This window comes from Meriones unguiculatus, chromosome 1, assembly GCF_030254825.1.
Source record: "Meriones unguiculatus strain TT.TT164.6M chromosome 1, Bangor_MerUng_6.1, whole genome shotgun sequence".
NCBI lineage: Eukaryota > Metazoa > Chordata > Mammalia > Rodentia > Muridae > Meriones > Meriones unguiculatus.
The window spans coordinates 173,018,431-173,040,604 of NC_083349.1; the positions used below are offsets into that span (position 1 = coordinate 173,018,431).

Here is a 22,174-nt window from a genome sequence, read left to right on the forward strand (position 1 = left end):
GTGTGGGTAGGAGGAAGTGGCAGCCTGTTTCATAAAGAGTGTTATCCGGCTGTTAAAAGTATATTGATTCGCTCTTCCTGAAAGTGGCCAGAGGTCATCCGTGAAGATGGTTTGCTACTCTCGTGACCCAGAAAACTCTATGAAATCATGCAAATCAAGAGGTTCAAATCTTCGTGTTCACTTTAAGAACACCCAGGAAACCGCCCAGGCCATCAAGGGTATGTATGCATATCTGAAAAGCCGCCAAGTGTCTGGAAGATGTCACTTTAAGAAGCAGTGTATGCCATTACGGCGGTGTAATGGTGGAGTCAGGAGGAGCGCCCAGGCCAAACAGTGGGGCTGTACTCAGGGTCGGTGGCCAAAAAAACAGTGCTGAATTTTTGCTGCACATGCTTAAAAATGCAGAGAGTAATGCTGAACTTAAGGGTTTAGATGTAGATTCTCTAGTCATTGAACATATCCAGGTGAACAAGGCACCTAAGATGCATCGTCAAACTTACAGAGCTCATGGCCGGATTAACCCATACATGAGCTCCCCCTGCCACACTGAGATGATCCTCACTGAAAAGGAACAAATTGTTCCGAAGCCAGAAGAGATGCACAGAAGAAAAAAAAAATATCTCAGAAGAAACTGAAGAGACGAAAGCTGATGGCATGGGAATAATAAATTCAGTATAAAATAAATGCAGATAAAAGTAGTAAAAAAATTTTATACTGATTTAAGACAGTGAAAACCCAAGTCTTTAGTTGTTTCTTTACATTTATCTTCAAGCCAGCTTGGTTTTTAGTGATAATTTTGTACTGGCCTGGAGTAAAATGAGAAACAAAACAAATAGCCAAGGCAAAATGATTGCTTCTAATGCTATGTTCATTGTGAAATAAATTCCCATTTTTTTTTTCTTTTTTTGGTCTTGTTTGTATGAAACAATCATAACAGATAACAGTTCTTAGTTTAAAAAAATTAATACTTGCTTGGCAGATTTTGGCATTCATGCATAGGACACACAGGTGGTTTAAACATTTTCCTCCTCCCCCATCATTACCATCATCTGCTGTGCTGAGGATTGAACCCATGGCCATGTTCATGCTAGGCAACTGTCCTAAGATTGAGCCACAATCTCAACACACATGTGTTTTAAAATTTAAAAATTTGATTATCAACACCCCACAACCCGGCAAGTGTTGGCTGTAGTGTATACTCAGCAAGTCATCAACATGGTAGCTGATATTAAGCTGTGGCTTCTTTGCAATTCTGTAGGCCAGGAGTTTGTCCACATGTGAGATGCCTGTCAAGTAGCTACGCTGCCTCCATGTCATGTCTGACTCTGCCTGGCTCCGGATTTAAGTTGCTTTTTATCCTCCTCTAGCAGAAACTGGGATGCCTCAGCTAGTTTTAATGGCAAGCTGGTTGTTCTGTGTCCCGAGGTTAGGAGGCAAGCTCCGAAAAAGCCTCTCTCTATAAAATAGTTGCTTTTTAGATGTTTTATTAGTACTGCTGCTGGTTATTTTAATTAGCAGCATGTTTTATTTGCACCCCCAGGTCGTTTGAGCCAAGATTGTAATTCAGATAAACAAAACAATATCTGATGTTCTGGAACACCCACACCTGCCATCTGGGCTTCGCCCCTGAGCTGCTTATGTTGGCAGCAAAGCCTGCAGAGAGAAGGGAGGTGATTATGTGGCGAGAGGAGACGCCTGAAATGTAGATTCCTGGAGAGCTTGGTACCTGAGTGTTTTCCTCCCCCACCCTTAATGCTGAAAACGATATCACTTGTTTCAATTTCTTTTATTAGCATGTATTAGTTGCATTAGTTGCATATATTAATGTGGTTCTGGGTGGTATTTCTATACACACATATGCCATGCATGAATCGAATGCAGCTTGCTGTCTCCCACCTGAGTAGTTTTCAAATGGGTAATATTCTTTTATTTGTTGGTTTTTTTTTTTTTTTTTCTTTTTAAAGATAAGACTTAAGTCAGGAGAAGAACTTTGTTTTCACTATATACACATTTCTGACAGTATTTGCAGAATTCCATGAATGCCTTGATGACTTCAACCATGAAGTCACGGACATTACTTACAGAACAAGGGTTTACTGGGCAGATTTCTACACTTTTGTTTTTGTTTTTGAGTATAAAGTGAAGGGATTTCCATCACTTAAGTTCTTACAATGAAACTATGAACGTCATGTCTCTTACCCAGAAAGTATTTATTATTTGTTTCATGAGTAGACACACACACTCTGTCTTGTTCATGGAGGCACTGGGCTTCGGCTTTGGAGCTTCTCTCTGCTCACTCCTTTCATCAGTGCAGTGTTTGGAGTTTACGAAGGATGAGGTGAAATGTAATGTAGGAGATACAATGCAGACTTCTGTGTTCTCTTCATTCGTAAGTAGAGCAGTATAAAATGTCATAGAATTCTAAGGCTGGAGCTTTTTTTCTTGCAAAGAAAACTCATGCCACATTGTTAGGAAATGTTTTCCTCTGAATCTTCTTCTTCTTCTTTTTTTTTTTTTAAGTAAATTTAAATCATTTATGTCTATATGTGAAGTATGCATGTGGATGTACATGCTATGGCATGTGTATGGAGGTCAGAGGATAACTGTGTGTTTGGTTGTCTCCTTCCAATTTTACCAAGGTTCCAAAAGTTGAACTCAGGTGGCCTAGCTGTGCAGCAATGGCCTTTATTCACTGAGCTGGCTGACTGTTGCCTGTTGCCTTTTGCTGTTTTGCTTAAAAATTTATTTATTACATTTTTTTATCTGTTTAGAGAGAGAATGAGAGAGAGAATGAAAGACAGCAACAGAGACACAGAGAGACAGAGAGAGAACAGTCTTTGGAGTCTGTTATGTGGAATGTGGGACCTGGGGATCGAACCCAGGTTGTCAGGCTTGGTGGCAGGTGCCTTTCCCTTCTGAGCCATCTTGCCAATCTCTGCCTGAACATAGTTAAGGAAAGGGAAATATATCAGCTTAGATGGCCAACCAATAATTTTGTTTTAAAAATATTTGCAAATAAAATCTATCTCTTTGATTTTTTATAATAAAAACACCTGAAATTCTACTGATTATATAAAAGTGTTAATGTAAGAGATATAGCATTTTCAAGATCGCTATAATCTTCTGTTTTATTGCCCCATCCCTTACCCATCCTTTATTTCTGAGGTCTTTTGACTATAGACACTTGATGTAATTTAAATAAATCCTCAGAGTAGCATTGAGAGGTGGGCTCTCTAATGGGTGGTTAGGTGGTGTGAAAGCTCTGCCCTCATGAGGGACTAATGCCACCCCAAGGTGTGAGTTATCCTGGCTTCTGATGAATGATGCCCCTTACATCTGTTACTCCGTTGCTTGGTTTTTGTTTTTTTTTTTTTTTTTTCGGTTACAGAATGGTACAACACAAAGACCCCACCCTACCAGATACTACATTGATCTCTTGAACCTTTTGGCCTTCATCACTGTGAGAGCCAAATAGATCTCTACCTAGTCCTGGGTATTTTGTTATAATAGTAGAAACAGTCTTTTTGTTGTAAAAATTATTGAAAATTTGTTTTTTTTAAATATTTTAAGATTTTAAAATGTATTATTTATGTGTGTGCACATGTGATATGTTCATGCTGGGCCACACATGTCATGGTGTGCCTGTGGAGGTCAGAGAACAACTTTATGGGGTCTGTTCTGTCCTTGGAGCTCTATGCAGATTCCAGGGACCCGTCAAACTTCAGTTGTTATGCTTGTGCAGCAAATGCCTTTATGTGCAGAGCCATCTCTCCTATTCTGGCCCTCCTTGTGATTTTCAGTCTACAAGTTACAATCCCATTCATAATTATTCTTAAAATAATGGTTTGCATCAAGAGATGTTGGAAAAGTTAAATTATCAATCCAACCTATAGCTTTCTTGCTATTCAAAAGAAAAAAAGAATAGAAAGAAGTTTAAAAGAAAGTCACTACAAAAAAAATCTTCATATACCTGAAAGTCAACAATGACAAGAAGTGTCAAAACAAGACTTTTTATGTATACTGACATAGAAAGTATATTCTACAAATATAAGGTCGCCTAATCTAGTAAAACTATGACATAGTGGATGGTAATTTTAGAATTATATTTACTCTCATATTGCTGTTACTGTTCCAAGAAACTTGGAGTTTATCAAGTACTGTTTATAGTATGTTAAAACTTTTTATGTCGTTGATTATTTTTGAAATATTAATGAAAATATTGGATCATGATATTGAAGTCGAGGCTCTGTGGGGTTAAGCAGGAATAATAGTGAGAATGATTTTCATATCTCATTTGTACATTGGCGTTGAAAACAATGAATAGAGGGCTGGAGAGGTGGCTCAGCGGTCAAGAGCACTGACTGCTGTTCCAGAGGTCCTGAGTTCAATTCCCAGCAACCACATGGTGGCTCACAACCATCTGCAATGGAATCTGATTCCCTCTTCTGGTATGCATGAAAACAAAGTGTATGTTCATACACATACATTAAATAAATAAATCTTAAAAAAAACAATGAATAGAGAAATTTTTAAAAAGTTGTACATTGAGTAGCATCATTGGGATGTTTGTCTTCCATATTGGCTCTTGTATCTGTATGTGTCTGTGTATATACACATATGTCTTGGACTTATAATAAGCCTGGATCCAGACTTGTTTCCTTTGATTGCCCTGTTTATTGGCACCCAGTGTAATGTAACAGTGCAATAATAGCCTCTGGTTGGTTTAGGTTGAGCCTAACACATTTTTTCTAGCAAATTATTTGTAGACAGGCTGGTCCTGTGTCATTAATGAATTCTCAGGCTTTTCTGGTTGGGCAAGTGCTTCATGCTCTGAAGTGCCACATCTACAAAGACACTGTGAACTTTTCTTTTTCTTTTTCTTTTTTTTTTTCTTTTTTGACACTGTGAACTTAATTGACCTGTTTTCCTACTTTCTTGTTCACCAGGGCATTGTAGCCCAATCATTATTTTGTTTTTAACGTCTGTGATCATGTAATGTTTTCTGAAGTGCAGGTTTCCTGCTATGGACCACTGTGTGCTTCTACTTCTGTTTTGACTTACCAGTCACGTTGGGCCCGTTATGTGCTGGCTAGGTGGTAATCTGTGATTGACTTGTGTGTCAACTTTTGAATGGGCCTGGAGAGCCCTATTATCAGTGCACAGCTGCTCATCCGTGGTAGAATGGCGGGTTTGATGAAGCTGTGTCTGACCTAATTCTCATCACTTAATGGAGCAAAGAAATCTAGGGTTCTTCAATTCTTTTGTATAGTTAAGTTTAAAGATGAAATAGAAAACCTGAAACTAAGACCAGTATGTTCTAGATTCTAGAAAGCTAATGACTCAACAGGTAGAGAGGTATAAAAGTTACCATGACAGATCTGTGATTTCCGAACACTGACAAGTTTATTTGCACCAAAGATGCCTTTCTAAGAATTCTGATTCCCCCTTATTTGCTGTTTTATCACTGCTTGACTTATATTTTACTATATACTTGATGGGAATTAGTTCCTCCTTAAGCCCCCTCCTTACATTATTAAGATGAAATCTAAACCTGACCCAGTGAGGATTGTGCTTTGAAACTGCCAGGAAAATTCCTGGCATAGCGCATCATTTGGTAAGTGAAATTCTGAGCTTTTAAACAACAGTATTAGTAATGTTACCTAATCATTTCTTTTTCAACTCTTTCCATCTTCCTCCTTCTCATCCCCCATCACAGAAGGCTAGCCAAGTGTCTGATGGCATCATTACAACACCAGTCTGTTCTAGTTTAGCTAGTTCTTAGCAAGCTTAAAAAACTTCTCTTTGAGCATTTGTTTTGTGGTTACCATAATTCTGTTATTTTTTCCCACGAAGCCAATGCCAACAATAAACTTGAAAATCCACTGAGTGATGCATTTGTGGCAAGTGTTGACTCGGTAGTATTGTACAGTAATTCCTTGAAATTTGCTGTATTTTATCTTTTCAGTGATCCTTCCCAAGTTCCTCTTTAGCATTTCACCATTTGTATGCAGCTATGCTCTTAAATATTCATAATCCTTCTGTACAGTTTATGGTGGATGCCAGAATTATCTGGTCTCCACAGTTCTCGCTTTCCTGTACTCAAGAGCAGGAAGAAGTCATCCATTAGAAAGAGTGGAAAGGAACACTTGTGTCTCTTTTAAAAACACACAAATATTGTGAATTGAGCCTAACTGCACTCAGGGCTTCTTTTGGTGTCTAATTAGGACCACATTGATGCCTGTTGCAGCTGGCTGCCCCTGGCTGTTGCCTTTTTTGTACTGTGACCCTTGATCCCTGTGACCTTTCCTGGGGTTAGTCCTAGGCCCATTCCATTGTGTCAGTGCTGGAGTGGCTCATGTGGAGTTGATTATTTCTTTGCTCATTTGGCCTTTTTGGTGCCACAACTCCCACGTCACTTCCATTTTCTCTGTCTACTCTTGCTGGTTGTCAGTGAAAGGAAACACTTTTTCAGGCAGCAGGCTCGTTTGTGTGTTTGGCTGCCTCAAGTGAGGCACAGGAGAGGTGGGAAAAGGCTTCAAAATCTGTAGGTGCCAGCACTTAAGACCGGAATGACCGGAATGATGGCAAGGTCACTAATAAGTGCACGAATGCCACTGTCTGTCTTTCACATTGAGAGGGCTTCACTTGGCGAGAGAGCAGGACTCTGAGTCAGGAGCTTACAACAGTCCTGTGAGAATGACAGGTTCCTTCTCTCACCTCCAGGCTATGTAGCAGGTCCCAGAGTGAATCCATCATTATTGGTTGACACCACTGCTTTAAAGGATGCTTTAGTTTGTAAGGCTATCCCGGCCCACCCCAGCCAGAATGACAGATGATTAGAGAGCGTGTTGTGGCTAAAATGATGGTACTTTGCTTTTCCTTGCCTCACCCTCCTCCAGTCCCTGTTGTAAAATTACTGAAGGATGGATGCTAGCTGTTCTCTCATTTTGGGAGACCTCATGTATGCAGTGAGGAGACTCACCCAGCAAAGCCTTTAATAATTATGAAGGAGTGAGAGTTTAGGGATATGGGATAGGCTTGATAACCTAGGTCATAGCACCTTTTAAAGGTACGTGAGAAGTGTGCATGGGGAGGTATTGAGATTTAGTTAGTGACATTTAAGGACTGATTTTACACCAATCCTATTCAGTCTTATTCCTGGATAATCCATCTGCCTCCCCCAGTGCTGGGATGACACACTTGTGCCACCATGCCTGGCCGCCTCCCCTTTTTTGTTTTGTTTTGTTTTGTTTTGTTTTTCTGTGTAGCCTTGGCTGTCGTGGACTTGCTTTGTAGACCAGGCTGGCCTCCCTGCCTCTGCCTCCCCGAGTGCTAGGATTACAGGTGTGCTCCACTGTGCCTGGCTGCCTCCACCTTTTAAATTCTTCCAGCAGCAGCCTTTGTTGGGACCCTTACCCCTGAACGAGAGGTCCCTGATTCTTCAGAAAGGGTACCCTCCTCTATTCGGGCCAGCAGTTCTGTTTGCTGTTGGCCCCCAGATTTCTACCTTGCTTCACAAATCCCTGTTCTGCTGGGCCATCAGTGCTCTTAAATCCCCACTCTGCATCTCCACAGGTGCACCCCCTGCCCTGCAGTACCTTCCAGACAGGATGCACAAAGCCCCTGCTGTTTCTCATGAATTTCCTGTCTGAGAAAATGCACATCATCTTTGCAGTCACTTGTCTAACTCAGAGATATAGACAGTCACTTCGGTTCCTCCTTTATTGTCAGAGCAGCCAGGAAACAGGAAATGGATAGACAAATGGGTTCCAGTGATGTCTGAGCGGAACTTTCTTTCCCAGGCTTGGTTTGTTTGTGGACCTCATCTTGTCAGGTTTACCTTTTGTATCATTTCAGTATGTCCAGGTCTTAGGATTTTTAAATCTGTAAAGTTTTGGGCAATTTCTCTAGTGTGAGTCCATTTTTCTTTTACACCAGCCTTCTAACTTGTCTTCAACCATTCTCCACATTGTAGGGTGAAATGGCTTTTCAGAGGTGCAGGTCTGAGCATGCCTTCTGTAGAAAATATTCCTCCTCTCAGGATGAAAGCCAAATACCTTAATATGATTTATATTGTATTTTTATGCTCTAGTTTCTATGTACCTGTGTAACTTTCCCACTCCAGGCTCCAACCCATATACTATCTTACTCTCTATGTGTAGATTCTGTATACACACTGTCCATCCTTTTTGCTTAGAATCTGTACCTTACCCCGTTCACCACTCCCCCCACAATCCCTGATTTATTAATTTGATTTCATCTACTGTAGTTTGTCTTCCAGTGAAGAGACAGGGTTCCTTATATATGTAGCCTAGGCTGCCCTTGAACTTGCAGCAGTTCTCCTGCCTCCACTGAGAAGTCTTAACCCCCAGGTCTAGGTGAAGTAAATATTCTGTCCTTCCTGTGTGACCTGCACAGATGATTCCGTTGCCCATTCCCCTCTGCCGTTACTACCTGCATGTGTTGATTCTGTTTCTCATCCATCTCTTCGCACTTAACTGCTTTACATTCTGAAAAACTGTCGTTTCCTACAAACCCATTTACTTAGTGAAAGTGATCTTTATTGATTGTGGTGGAAACATTATGTTAGGCTTCATCTTAATGAAAGCCACCTTTCATAGATAAGAAAAAGACATCTATTGGGCACCGAACACAGATTTGTAAAGGCGATAGACAATAGGGACTATGAAAAAGTTCTTTGAAGTTTTTTTGTTTGTTTTTTTTGTAATGACTTTTAGCTGTCTTGTGTTCCCAGTTCACTTAAAGTTCCAACAAGGAAAAAGACTCTGCTGCAAAATAAAGATGAAATAGACTTGTTTCATGACCCGTAGAAATAGGGCCATGGCTCTAGACGAATAAGGAGAATACTCTCACTGACTTCCTACTTGGCACCTGTCCACGAAGACCCCTATTTTGGGGGGGTCTTAAAATCAACATCAATTCAATTTTTTACTTCTCACTAAATGAATCATAAATTTCTGATTATATCTTTAAAGGTGTAACGCCAAGACACGACTTTATTTTGAAGAGTTGTGCTTTAGCCTCTGAAAGGATACACTGCACAGAAAGAAGCCATCCACAAAGTGAAAAAGCTGTTCAGCAGCCACTCTGACCAAAAGCAGCTATCTGAAACAGATGTGGTGGCATACGCATTCAAGCCCTGCATGAGGGAGGCATAGACAGGCAGATCTCTGTGAGTTTGAGGCCAGCCTGGTCTATAGAGTGAGTTCCAGGACATCCAGGGCTATACCGAGAAACTGTGTCTTGAAAAAAGAAAAGTTGCTCTCTGAACAGTGGCTGTTTGAGAAGTCCGCACTATAAGTGCTTCTGCACCCATCATCTTTCACATGACATAATAAGCCCACATGGTAGACACCATACTTTCCTTGATAGCCCAGTGGCTGGTATACAGCAAGTGTGCATTAAGAATCTGCTGAATGAAAAATATGTTCCTGTGCTTTGAACTCTTCTTACATACCTTTTGCTTTCTTATTGCGTGTATAAACTTTTTATTCTGGTGTTGCATTCATGCTCCTTTTCCAGTCGAGTTGTAACTTACTTCTGTTCAGGACTTACTCCTCCCTCATCTTTGCACTTCTCACAGCATCTCCCCCAAAGATGTCTTGTGTTCACTAGTCAACTAAAAGAATGCTGTTACAAGAGAAAGATTATGTGAAAATTTATACAGGATGTGATGTTAGCTTCATTAAATTAAATGTTTTGAATGAAGAACAGGAGACTCAAAGTTGTATATGATTAATATGCAGGTGGTGGTTGTTTGTTTTTGGTTTTTAAAGGTCTTGTGTTTGAATTCCCTGATTGTAACTGTCCTGGATTAATCTGCCAGCACTTAACTGGGATTTTTTTCTCTAAGTATGTCCTAGAGTTCAGTTACTGCAGAAAAATGGTTTTTGTTTTTTTTTTCCTCAGCAGGTGCTGAATGGCACAGTTTGAAACTGATTGAAAATAGGAATCAATTCTTTCTTTAAGATCACATTTCATGAAGAAAAAGATTCCTTTAAAATGCAAACCAACTTAAAGAATTTCCTATTTCGAAGAACTATACTGATCCCAAAGCCAAGATTTTGTTCACAGTTATGGGAAGAGAAGGAGGGAGGGCTTGGAAGGGGGTTAATTCAGAAAGACAGCCTTGATCAGCCTTGGGGGAGATGGGGGGTGCTGGGGAGAGGAGTAATTAAAAAAGAGCCTTGATCAGCCTTAGGAAAGCAGAAGTGATGCTTCAAAAACAAAGTAATCAAATCTAAAACTCAGGAAGGGCTTTCCCCAAAGGACTGTTCTGGCAGCATGTTGAAGAGGGGTTATAAAAGCAGTAAGTTCACAACCTGAACAATGAGTTAAGCAAACGTTAGGGAAGTATTTCCTTTCTGAGCTAAGATGAGGCATACCTTTAGCCTTCCACTGCCAGCAGAGCCTCTGCTGAGCCCAGCATGGCACAGAAACTATGGCTGTTATATGCACAAATCACCTGTGTGGAGGGAAGGAAAAGGCTTAAATCTCAGTAGCTTAGGAAACAGCAGTTCTTCTCAGAACCTCAAGACCCAAGGAGCAGAACTCTGCTTGATGACATTGTACTTTTTTTTCTTCAGTGTGGAAGAAAGAGTGGACCTGATTTGTAGATAAATAGGCCTGCTTCTTGTAGCTGCTCTTTTCTTTTTGGTACTCTCAAGTCTGTGGGAGCATCCTTACTACTAAAGCCTTTCCTGGAAGCACAGTGACCATAAAGCATCTTTTTCAGGACTGCAGTGGAAGGGTGTGATTATGTTGGGATAAACTTCACCTGAACATACGAAAGTGACAGATCAGTTCCTTTTGAGACCATGAGTTAGAGAAGCCTTAGGTGTGTGTATGTGTTGGGGGGAGGGGGTTGATGGGAGGGAGAAGGAGGAGAGAGGAAAGAGAATGATAACTGCAATAGTAGTAACACTAACATTAAGGGTATTATTTTTGACAAAAATGATACTTTTGAAAATGGCATTGATTGATTTTTTTTTTTAATTGTATCACTCATGGGTCCTCTGATTTATTCTGGTCTCACATTCTGTGTGGTGAGTGATGTATAGTGATGAGGTTGTAAATGGGGTTCCGTTGCTGCTCTATTATCCTTACAGTCCTCTAACACTGAGCTGTGCACATACAGAAGTCAAGCCCACAGATGTTTACTAACTGTCTTAGGGGCATAGGTTCTCTCTAACTTCCAAAATTACCTGAGATCATGTTAAAAGTAACTGAATGATCAGACATGATGGATCAAGCCTATAATCTGAGCATCAAGGAATTAGAGGCAGAGAGGATCATTGCAAGTTTGAGGCTAGTCTAGGTTACATAGTTAGAGGCTAGCCATAACTACACAGTGAAACCTCCCCCTGAGGGGGAGCAGCCTTACCAGGCCCCAGAAGAAGACAACGCAGCCACTCCTGATGAGACCTAACAGACTAGGATCAGAAGGAAGGAAAAGATCTCCCCTATCAGTGGACTTGGGGAGGGGCATGCATGCAGAGGGTGGAGGAAGGGAGGGATTGGGACAGGAGGAGGAAGGGAACCACAGGGGGGATACAAAGTGAATAAAGTGTAATTAGTAAAGAATAAAAAAAAAAACTATTTTCTCATAAAAAAGAGAAAACACCTCAGTAGGCTTTATCAAGGAGGCTTCTATCAAGGAGGCATTTAGGTAGAAATAATGAGCTGTGAAACTTTAAAGATTGGCTGTAAATTAGGTCATGTGCAAGGGTTAAAGTTCACTGTAAAATCCATGCTCCTGCCTTTTAATAAATAAATAGTTGAAGAAAGATTTGTCAAAAGGAAGAAACAATCCTCCATTCCACACTTTTCTCAGAAAGTGTCTCCTGTTAACAAGTCATGTGAATGTTTACTCTGCCTTCTCCACTGCCATGCCTGTCCTTAGCCTTAGACTAGGAGAATTTAAATAAACCAGAAGGGTTTTCACACATCTGACCCCTTCTGCGAAAGCGTGTGCCGGCACATCTGCTCCCACTCCTTAAAGGGGGTCGCCAGGGGGTAAAAGGGAAAGGATGTCAGTGATCTAGATAGGCTTGAGTTTGTAAGCTTTCCAACTCTGGGGCTCAGATGAGCAGATCCTGAGACGCTGACTCACAGGATTTGGTGCTTTTATATTACTGCGTAGTTTTATCCGTGGTGAACATGACCTTTCTTGTGTAGATGACTGTGCACATAAACTTCTCATTCCTAAAGTTACTATAGCCAGTCATCCTGTTTTGTTGTATTCCATAGTCAGAGAGTCTATCTCCAGCCCTGGCCAAGCAGGAACACGGGGCAGGATCTTCAGAGGTTCCTGATTACCTTGCCCAGCATAATGCCTAGAACAGGGGAAGGGGTTTTGTACACTTTTGCTGAGTTTTAAAATTAGGCAAACGAGTGAATAAATGAAGGAAGGAACAAATGATATAGCTAGAATATACTTGGATGTCAGTTTTTATTAAATATGATTGCACATATGGAAATTTCATTATATTAAAGTAGTCCTTTGTTTTAAGGGACATTATAGAATGCTTTCTTCTAGAAAGTAGAATTTTACAACATTGAATATGTTTGATTTTAAGGAGGATAACCTATGTTACCAGATAAGTTCCATGGAAGAGTGAGAGCAAAGTAGGAAGATATCTAGGTTTTAGAGGGGAGTTAGCTATAGCGGAAGGGTACACAGACATTGTTAAACTTACTCATTTTATTTATCTTGCTTATTGTCCATTTCTCCTACTAGAATGTAAGGGTTAAAGTTATATCTGTGTTCCTGTATTTTTGTGATAGCAATTGCCCCATGTCTAGCTCTTAGGATGGTATCTACTATATAATGAATATTGAAAAAATAATTGTTTCACGAGTACATTATTTTGTTATATATTTTTAAATTGTCCCCCAAAAGAACTCACTGTTCTTATTTCCACCGATCAATATGCAGTGATTTGTGTCTATGTCCTTGCCAGTACTGGGATTTATGGACTTCTCAAAAGTTTTCTAAATGTACTGTACTCTCTCTAGCTTAAAACAACAACAATAGCAATCAGAGAAACAACTTTTTCCTCAGGTGACATTTGTCAGAGCCATTTGTCAGTCTGTAGCCATTTTCTCCTGGATTTTCTGCTACATGGCAACATTTGGGAAGTCTTTATCTTTTCTCCCACTGTTGCCTGCTTTGTACATTTCCTCCCTTGAAATGAGTTAGCCTTTCTCTGCTGAATCATTCAACTCTTGACCCGCCATCTACATTGGACCTTTCCAATAACAACTTGTCTTGCTTTGCTGCTCACCTGGTTTAAGCTAGAGAGAGCTTTCTCCTGGATTTTACCCCGTTTGTTGCTCCTCTCTTTGCATTCCCATTGCTCCTTCACTGTTCAATCTCTAACGGTTCTTGTTCTCTAAGCATATTTTCTAACATCTGAAATCTACATTTCCAGCTCTGACTTCTCCCTATGACTCATTTAAGCAACTTTGGACCTCATTGTAGCAGCTGGGTGTCCAGTAGATACCTTGAATGTTTCTGAGGCACATGGAACCACTTACTCTCCCAGCCTTCAATTTGTAGCTTTCTCTCTGGATTTTTCTACTTTAGTAAACAGGCATTCTTTACTCTTTTTACACCAAAACCCAAGAGTTACCCTTGACATGCCTCTACATCTCACACTTCATCTCCCAGCCTCTGTATGTTCTTTGGTTCTGCCTTTAGATGGTGTCCCAAATACAGTTGCATTTCATTGTCACCCACCATGCCCTCATCTGTCTCCCAAGGTTCAGGGTCTCCTGATGGCTCATCCTCTTTCATTCTTAACCCATGTCAGTGTGTTCTCCATCAGCTCTGAGTAGTTCTCCACTAAAAAGTGTCCTCATCCCCAGGAAGAAGGAATAAAGCTGCTAACCCTGGTTTAGTGTCTAGTGTGTGTGGATTGAGAAGATAGGGATCATGAGGAGTCTAAGATAAGGTGTTCAGTTTAAAGATGTCAGTGGTTCTTATGATTTAAATTTTCTTTCTTCCTAAATGTTTTCTAGTGAGCTGAGGCCTAGGCTTTCTCTGGAAGTTTTCCCTGCCTACTTCTGTAGTTGGGCGCTATGCATCCAGACCTCGGAGCCTTATGGACACTGCTGTATGTTCTTGTGATTCTGTGTCCTTCTGTGAGTTCAGGTAAGAGGAGTATGATGAGGTTTGGGCTGAAGCCTTTCCTCGTCTTAACCTTTTTGCTTTATACTTAGGTGAAGATGGATATATGTGTGTATGTGTGTGTGTATAACAACGTGTATTTATTGTGTAGCATTTATTACCTGTTAAAAACACTGTAGGGGCCTGGCATAGTGGCACACCTTTAATCCCAGCACTTGGGAGGCAGAGGCAGGAGGATCTCTGTGAGTTTGGGACCTATAAGATGGACCTATGAATTTTTTATAAGCATTAAGAACTACCACATATAGACATAAGCGACTGCCTTGGTTATAGATGCAGATGAAATACATTTAATATACCTTTTTTCTGCTTTCTCCCCCTTCCTCCTTCTCTCTTTGAACGTGGCAATGTTCCCTTGTAGACTTGGCACCGTATTTTATCTCCGAGCCACTCTCTGCTGTCCAGAAGCTTGGTAGACCCGTGGTCCTACATTGTTCTGCTAAACCTGTCACTGCCCGAATCTCATGGTTGCATAATGGAAAACGATTGGACAGAAACACAGAACAGATTAAGATTCATCGTGGGACTTTGACTATTCTGTCTCTTAACCCTTCCCTTTCTGGCTGCTACCAGTGCGTTGCCAATAACAGTGTGGGCGCCATTGTGAGTGGCCCTGCAGCGGTGTCAACCGCAGGTGAGTTTACATAGAATCTTGTTAGCTGATGTTTTTCTCGAAATCTGTGGGCTTTCTATTCCTTCCTGTTTATTTCAATAGTGGGAAGAACTTGGGCACTGATATGAGAGGAGTCTGAGGAGTTCTTATCTTAACCTTGCTTTGGCTGCAGGTAGCTGGGGAAAGATACAGGAACCTCTGTGGCCAGCCTAATCTTCTAGCTTAATCTCTAGTAATAGTGTGGAAATTATTCCCCCCCCCCAAAAAAAAAAAACAGCACAGGACAGTTTTCTAATGTGAATTCTGGGCAGTATCTTTGTGCATCTTCTAAAGTCGTTAATATTGGTACAGACAAAGAAAAATGTTGGCTTTTGACACTCATTTATTTTATATACTCCTTTATCTTTCTTTCACATCTAATTGTTTTATTTCCCTCAATTACCAGGGGATTTTAATTTATGTAATTTAAACCAGGCTAAAGAAGCAGGCGGGAAAACTGAGTGTAAAGAAAGGAATGTGAAGAATTGAACTTATGGAAAATCTGGAATGTGTGGTTTCTCTTAGTGAGTTTGAGCCATCTGCCTTTCAAATGGCGATGGCTTCCAGTAATGGAAAACGGCTTTGTGAGGGCACCCCTATTTACAGAACAAATCTGGATTCCCCTGGAGTTGTGAGTTTGTCATAACTGAGAAGAGTAAATGTTTTTGTAGAGCTGTGACCCATGCGCAGCTCCAAGACACACACTAGAGGGTTGATTTCCTGGAGGCAGGCAGCTGGCGTCCTTGGGTGGTGGGGTAATAAAGAGCCTGCTCAGCCCTCAGTGAACTGCTTGAACTGAGACAGTCCCAAGTCGGTGCGTCCAGGCTCAGTGCGCTGCTGTGTTTTATACTGCCCTGGGTTCACTCCCAGAAGCCGTTTTATCGTGGGGAAAGTGAGTTTTGAGGAAGATCCCTCTGGATGGGAAAGAGTTTATCTTGACAGAATGGAAGTAATTATGCTTTGCAGTTTTCTTTGGTGTTTTTGGAGCAGTTTGTTTCCCTTACAGTTCCTGAAGGCAGCGACTCACTTAGCTGTCAGTCTTCAGCCACACACCTCTGCTTCAGCACCTTTCTCAAATGAAAAAAGGCTTACTGCTGGCTGTGATGTTACACACCTGTAATTCTAGCAGCTGGAAGGCTGGGGCAGGGGGATCACAAGTTCAGGGCCAGCTTGAGCTACATAATGTTACGTAGTGAAACCTGTCAAAAAAACAAACAGAAACAAAACAAAAAGATCCTGCCATCTTTAGGACAGGGGTTAGCTGCCACGAAAGGCCATTCTGCATGTTTCCAAGTTTTACTTTTCCTTTGAATTGTTTTGCATTCACTTGTTTACTTGTTTATTCCAGCTCTGGGTGATTTCGATTCATCAACTATGCCTGTTATTACTGCAGAAGAGAGAAACACGGGTTTCATTGGCTGCAGGGTACCAGAGAGTAACCCCAAAGCTGAGGTGCGCTATAAGATCCGGGGGAAGTGGCTGAACTATTCCACAGGTGAGTCCTGCCTGGGATGTGCTCTCAGAGGGCAGGTGGAGGACACCGAGACCAGAGAGTTTCCTTAGACAACTGATTCCAGGAGCTTGCTCCTCAGTCACCTAGTGACATACTTAGATACCACTGATGGCCCACAGGGACGTGGATAAATAAGATGATCTGTCATTTTCTTGCCTGTTACTTGGTAGACGGTGTCACCCCTGGTGTGTGCCATATATATTTTTGTTTGTTAGGCACCCCTTTATCTGCCCCCCCATACTCTACACTGGAACGTTGGGTGCATTGATGTGGGGCCTTTGTCTGCTTTCTGCATCGCCGTGTCACGTGTGCCCAGGCCATGAGAGGCAGAGAATAGCTACTCCATGTATATGTGCTGAGAAACATGGTGAGCAGCAAGTGACTGAACACCATGGCGGCTCTAGGTTCAGCTTCGTCCAGATGGTTCTGTGCTTAGTGTGTCTTTGTCCAATTAAGGCTTCTGTGCTTTCTGACTCTGACCGTCTGCTCAAGGCTTTCTAATGGGGTTTTGGTATATGAGCTCGATTGGGCGTGTCTTTCCTTTCTCTTCATTGGCTGCACATTTGCTGCTAGTTTTATATGTAAATCTCAAGTCTCTGCTAGTGCTAGTTGAGTCATGGGGGTCTGCAGGAAGGGAGAGCCTGAAACTCTGTAGGTGAGGCTGACTTTGACCTTCTGACCCTCCTTCCTCTACCTCCCACATGCTGCTGGGGCTGAACCCAGGGCTCTGTGCTAGGGAAGGAGTCTGCCAACTGAGCTGCATCCCCAGGCCCTGACTACATCCCTCTACCTTCCCCAGGGAACTACATAATCCTTCCCTCAGGAAATCTTCAGATTTTGAATGTATCCTCAAAGGATAAGGGCTCATACAAATGTGCTGCTTATAATCCTGTCACAAGTGAACTGAAAGTTGAACCCACTGGCCGGAAGCTCCTTGTGAGTCGTAAGTATTTGGGAGGATGATGGCGGCTAGGGAAGGGGGAGTCCTCACAAGATGGCTTATGAAGCCTTGGTAAAGGAGAGTTCAATCCTGGTTTTATTTTGTTTTGTTTTAATGTTATTTTTATTATTTTGTGTATATGGGTATTTGCCTGCATTTATGTCTGTGCATATCCTCTGGAGGTGGAGAGGCAGATGGTTGTTCAGACTAGGAATAGTCTGAATCTTCCTCTGGAAAAGCAGACAGAACCCTTAACCACTGTGTCATTTCTCTATCCATCAGTATGTTACAGGGTAGTACTGTACTGTTTTTTGTTTTTTTTTTAGTTTTTAAATACTTACATATTTTGTGTGTATGAGAGTTTTGCTTGCATATATGTATTGCATTCTGTGCCTGGTGCCTAAGGAGCATAACCAGTCAACTGGCACTTCATTTGTGGATGGTTGTGAGCCACCATGTGGGTGCTGGGAAATGAACCTGGAGTCTCTGCAAGAGCAGCAAGTGCTCTTAACTGCAGAGCCACCTCTCCAGCCCCCATTGAAACGGTTTTTCTTTTTAAACAACAATTTTACAACCACGATAAGCAGATTGGTGGTTAACTTTTGGAGTATAAAATCAAGAGATAATGGGCTTTTTATCAGATATGACAAAAATCATGTCTGAGTTATGGATTATGGATGTTGAGCTGGGGAAGAACATAATAAAGGGCTAGGTGGCTTTAGGCTTAAAAAACCCTACGTTTCCAAAATTTAGAAAAATCTTCAAAAAAAATCAGTAAGTATTTTTATTTTGACTCTCAGAGAAAAAATATTTTGCGTAGGGCCTCGTCACATGAAGGAGAAATGGAAGCTGCTCCCGGGATAGACACAGCTCAGCTGAGGGAGAGGGTTTAAGTGTGCCATTTCTAATATTATTTTGTGTTCCTTTCTTTTTCTAGGTCCTTCTTCAGATGGGTTTCACATTCTTCACCCTGCTCTCTCTCAGGAGTTAGCTGTCCTTCCTCACAGCCCTGTTACCTTGGAGTGTGTGGTGAGTGGGGTCCCAGCCTCACGAGTGTACTGGCTGAAGGATGGTCAGGACGCTGTGTCAGGAAGCAACTGGAGAAGGCTGTATTCTCATCTTGTCACGACTAGCATCGACCCAGTGGACTCTGGGAACTATTCCTGTGTGGTGGGCAACAAGTCCGGAGATATAAAACACGCCACTTACGTGGTTAATGTGCTAGGTAAGGCCTTACATATTCATGATGAAGGTTTCATTCTAAATTGGGCCATTTTCCTGGCCCAACTGATGTTTGAAGGATATTTGTGAGCTAAAAATGAGACACAGGATATCAAGAAACATCCACACCACTAGCCAGAACAGGGATCATTTCTGTAAAGGGATGCTGAATGGGCTGTATCTCTGGGTGGCATAGAACATTTGGCATAACCTATTCTTCATCCTAACTACATGCCAACCAGGGAGAGTTTGATGTATGTGTGCATGCATGTGTGCATGTGTATGCATAGGTGTTGGGGTCTAAAGTGGGTGGATTAATATGAAAAAGAAGACCCTGACTAGTATTTACATATTTATTCTACTGGTGAAAGTTAAAAGTAGGTTTTTCAGTATTTCTTGATGACTACAGCAGATGGAAGGATATTAGTGAAGAACACAGAGATTTCATTACTCAGTGCTAGAGACAGATTCTCCATGACTTGTGCAGTAGTTACACATGTCTGCTTTACTTTCAGAGCATGCGTCAATTTCTAAAGGACTACATGATCAGAAGGTGTCTCTGGGAGCCACCGTACATTTCACCTGTGATGTTCATGGGAACCCAGCTCCCAACCGTACGTGGTTTCATAATGCACAGCCTATTCACCCCTCCTCACGGCATCTAACCGAAGGGAATGGACTGAAGATCACTGGGGTTACCATGGAAGATTCTGGGCTGTATCAGTGTATAGCCGACAATGGGATTGGATTTATGCAGTCTACTGGAAGACTTCAAATTGAACAAGGTATGCTTTCAGGTCATGTAATCACAAGAAATTTTATTTCATGGGTAGGCTTTTTCAGTAATTAGACATGAAGTCATTTTTTAAATTTATTTATTTAATATTTATACAGTATTAGGCCTGCATGTGTGCCCGTAGACCTGAAAAAGGCACCGGATCTCATGGTTATGAACCACCGTGTGGTTGCTGGGAATTGAACTCAGGACCTCTGGAAGAACAGCCAGTGCTCTCAACCTCTGAGCCATCTCTCCAGCATCCATCAAGTCATGTTTATTGAAAGAAAATAGTGCCATCACCATACAAGAACGGTGTTTGTTTTCCATAGTCCTTTGTAGTGACAGCCTGCCATTTCCATGACGACACCACCTTATTTAATCAAGCTCATTTGAAATCGTTCTGGTATAGACAGATGGCTTAGCAGGTCGCAGCACCAACTGCACTTCCAGAGCACCCAGGCACAATTCTCAGCCCTTGGATGGCAGCTCACAACCACCTGTAACTCCAGCCTCAGGGATCCAGTGCCCTCTTTGAGCTGTATGGGCACCAGGCACACAAGTGGTACACAGACATGTGCAGGCAAAACGCCAAAAAAACAAAACAAAATTTCAATTAAAAAGTTGTTTATAGGCTGGGTGTGGAATAGCATGTGTGATTTCCTGGGTTCCTCTAGGCCCTAAATAGTAAACTGTTACAAAACATGAATTTTACACAGTTGCTACATAGTTTATAGAGTGTACATTAAAAACTACAGTCTCTCTTGCCATCCCCATCCCTGCCATCATCCAACAACCAGCCACGTCTTTTCTTTAGGACCAACTGATTTTATCAGTTTCTTGAATAAACTTCTATGTGCATATACAAGGTGTGTATACATATATATATATACATTTTATATTGTTTTTAAAAACACAAATTATGGTAGAATTCTTTTCTTTAAATATTTTACTTAACCTATAGTTTGAATTTCTTCTCATGTGTTTCACGAAAGCATATTTTTATTCTTTGGAAAAAATGGCTGCTTGCTATTCCATTTTATAGTTGTAGTTATTTGGCTAGCATCTTGTTGATAGCTGTTTGAGATGTGATGAACATCTCAATTATTCTGCATATAATCTCTAAATATAAATCAGTATATAATCTTTAGTGAGTATCTCTAAAAGAAATTCCTAAAAGTGAACTCTCAGAATAAACCTATGTATATATTAGATATTTTAATAGATATTATTGAATTTCTCTTCATAATTATCATGAGTTCATCCTTTCATGAGCATTTTACATTTTCTGTTTCCTTACACTTTCACCATGACAGAGTAGTGGGGTCAGTTTGTGTATGTGTGTGTGCATGTGCTCACAGAGTCCAGAGGTTGGACTTGGGTGTCTTCCTTAATTCTTTTATGTTTTGAACCGGAAACTCATCACTCGGGCTAAGCTGACTGGCCAGTGACCTTTGGGGATCTGCTTCCCTGCCCCATTCCCTACACTGGGCTTGCATACTCAGCTTGATATGGGTGGTAGAATCCAAACTTTAGCAACTGAACCATCTCCTAAACCCACTTTTTTTTTTTCTTTCTAATCTTTGAAATCCTATTAGGGAAAGAAAATACCTTTTAGTCTGTACTTTTATTCTTGGTGAAGGTAGGTATCTTTTCATTTGCCTGTGAGACATTAAGATTTACTTTTTTACATGTTGACTATCTTTTGCCCATTTGAAAATTTAACTTTAGGGTATTTTCCTTATCGATTTACCAATAGGGAAATTGTTTATGATGTGAGCTATAAAGCTTTCAGGAACACTTCTTTGACCGTGGTATTGGTATGACAAATTTAAAAGCTAATAATAAAACTAATATTTTAAAGAAAATTACCATGCCTTTGGAAACATTAAGTTACACTTTGAAATCATAGTGGAAGTTTAAAATACTTTAAGCTGAATGGCAATAAAAATGCCAAAGATCAATGTCTTATGGTTACTATTCCTGTGGTGAAACACCATGAGCAAAAGCAAGTTGGGGAGGAAAGGGTTTCTTTCACTCACAGTTTCATATTAACAATTCATCAAAGGCAGTGAGGGCAGGGGCTCAGGCAGAGCAGGAACCTGGAGGCAGAGCTGATGCAGAGGCCGTGGAGGGAGCTGCTTACTGGCTTGCTCTCCCAGGCTTGCTCAGCCCACCCTCCTGTAGAACCCAGGACCACCAGCCCAGGTGGAACCACCCACAGTGGGCTAGGCCCTCCCCATCAATCATTAATTAAGAAAATGCCTTACATCTGTATCTTATGGAAGCATTTTCTCCATTGAGGTTCCCCCATTTCAGATGACTCTAGCTTGTGTCAAGTTGACATAAGACTAGCCAGCACAATCAATCATATCCTGTGGGAAGACGGCCAACATGGAATTTAGGACTTTTATAGCCTTATGTGCTTACCAAAGAAAACGAGTAAGGTTGAAAATTATTGAGTAAATCAAAGGAACATTAGAGTAGATTTGAAGAAAGCAGAAGATGAAACAAGGCCAAGAGCAGAGAGCATCTAAGAAAAGAAAGGTAAAGCAGAAGATTAATAAGTGTAGAAATTGGTTCTTTGTGAAGTCTAATGAAGTGAACAGTCGTTGGCAAAACTGATTAAGTAAAATAGCAGGTATAAATGGACAACATTAAGTGGGGAAGGAAGTTGTAAGTCTCATTATAGAAATCAAAAGTCATAAAGTAACTGTTGGGACAGTAAATTGAAATTATAAACAGAGCTATGGTGTTAGCCTCCTACCACTAACAGAATACTTGAGACTATCAATTTAATGGGAAGAAGGCTTTATTTTAGCTCATAGCTGCAGACATGGTCACTGGGGCCTGCTGCTTTG

At 41.1% G+C, this 22,174-nt stretch overlaps 1 protein-coding gene and 1 pseudogene across 2 annotated transcripts in view; both read left to right on the top strand.

Annotated features, from left to right (window-relative positions):
• Cdon (cell adhesion associated, oncogene regulated) overlaps positions 1-22,174 on the top strand; it is an 82,526-nt gene that overhangs the window by 15,715 nt on the left and 44,637 nt on the right. For both annotated transcript variants that reach the window (XM_021656271.2, XM_060371562.1), the window contains exons 2-7: positions 14,044-14,176; positions 14,574-14,846; positions 16,213-16,359; positions 17,177-17,320; positions 18,255-18,542; positions 19,054-19,323. In XM_021656271.2, coding sequence (XP_021511946.1) covers positions 14,104-14,176; positions 14,574-14,846; positions 16,213-16,359; positions 17,177-17,320; positions 18,255-18,542; positions 19,054-19,323 — 1,195 coding nt within the window. In that variant the 5' untranslated portion in view covers positions 14,044-14,103. The remainder of the gene's footprint in view (positions 1-14,043; positions 14,177-14,573; positions 14,847-16,212; positions 16,360-17,176; positions 17,321-18,254; positions 18,543-19,053; positions 19,324-22,174) is intronic.
• LOC110560387 (large ribosomal subunit protein uL22-like) lies at positions 92-860 on the top strand (annotated as a pseudogene).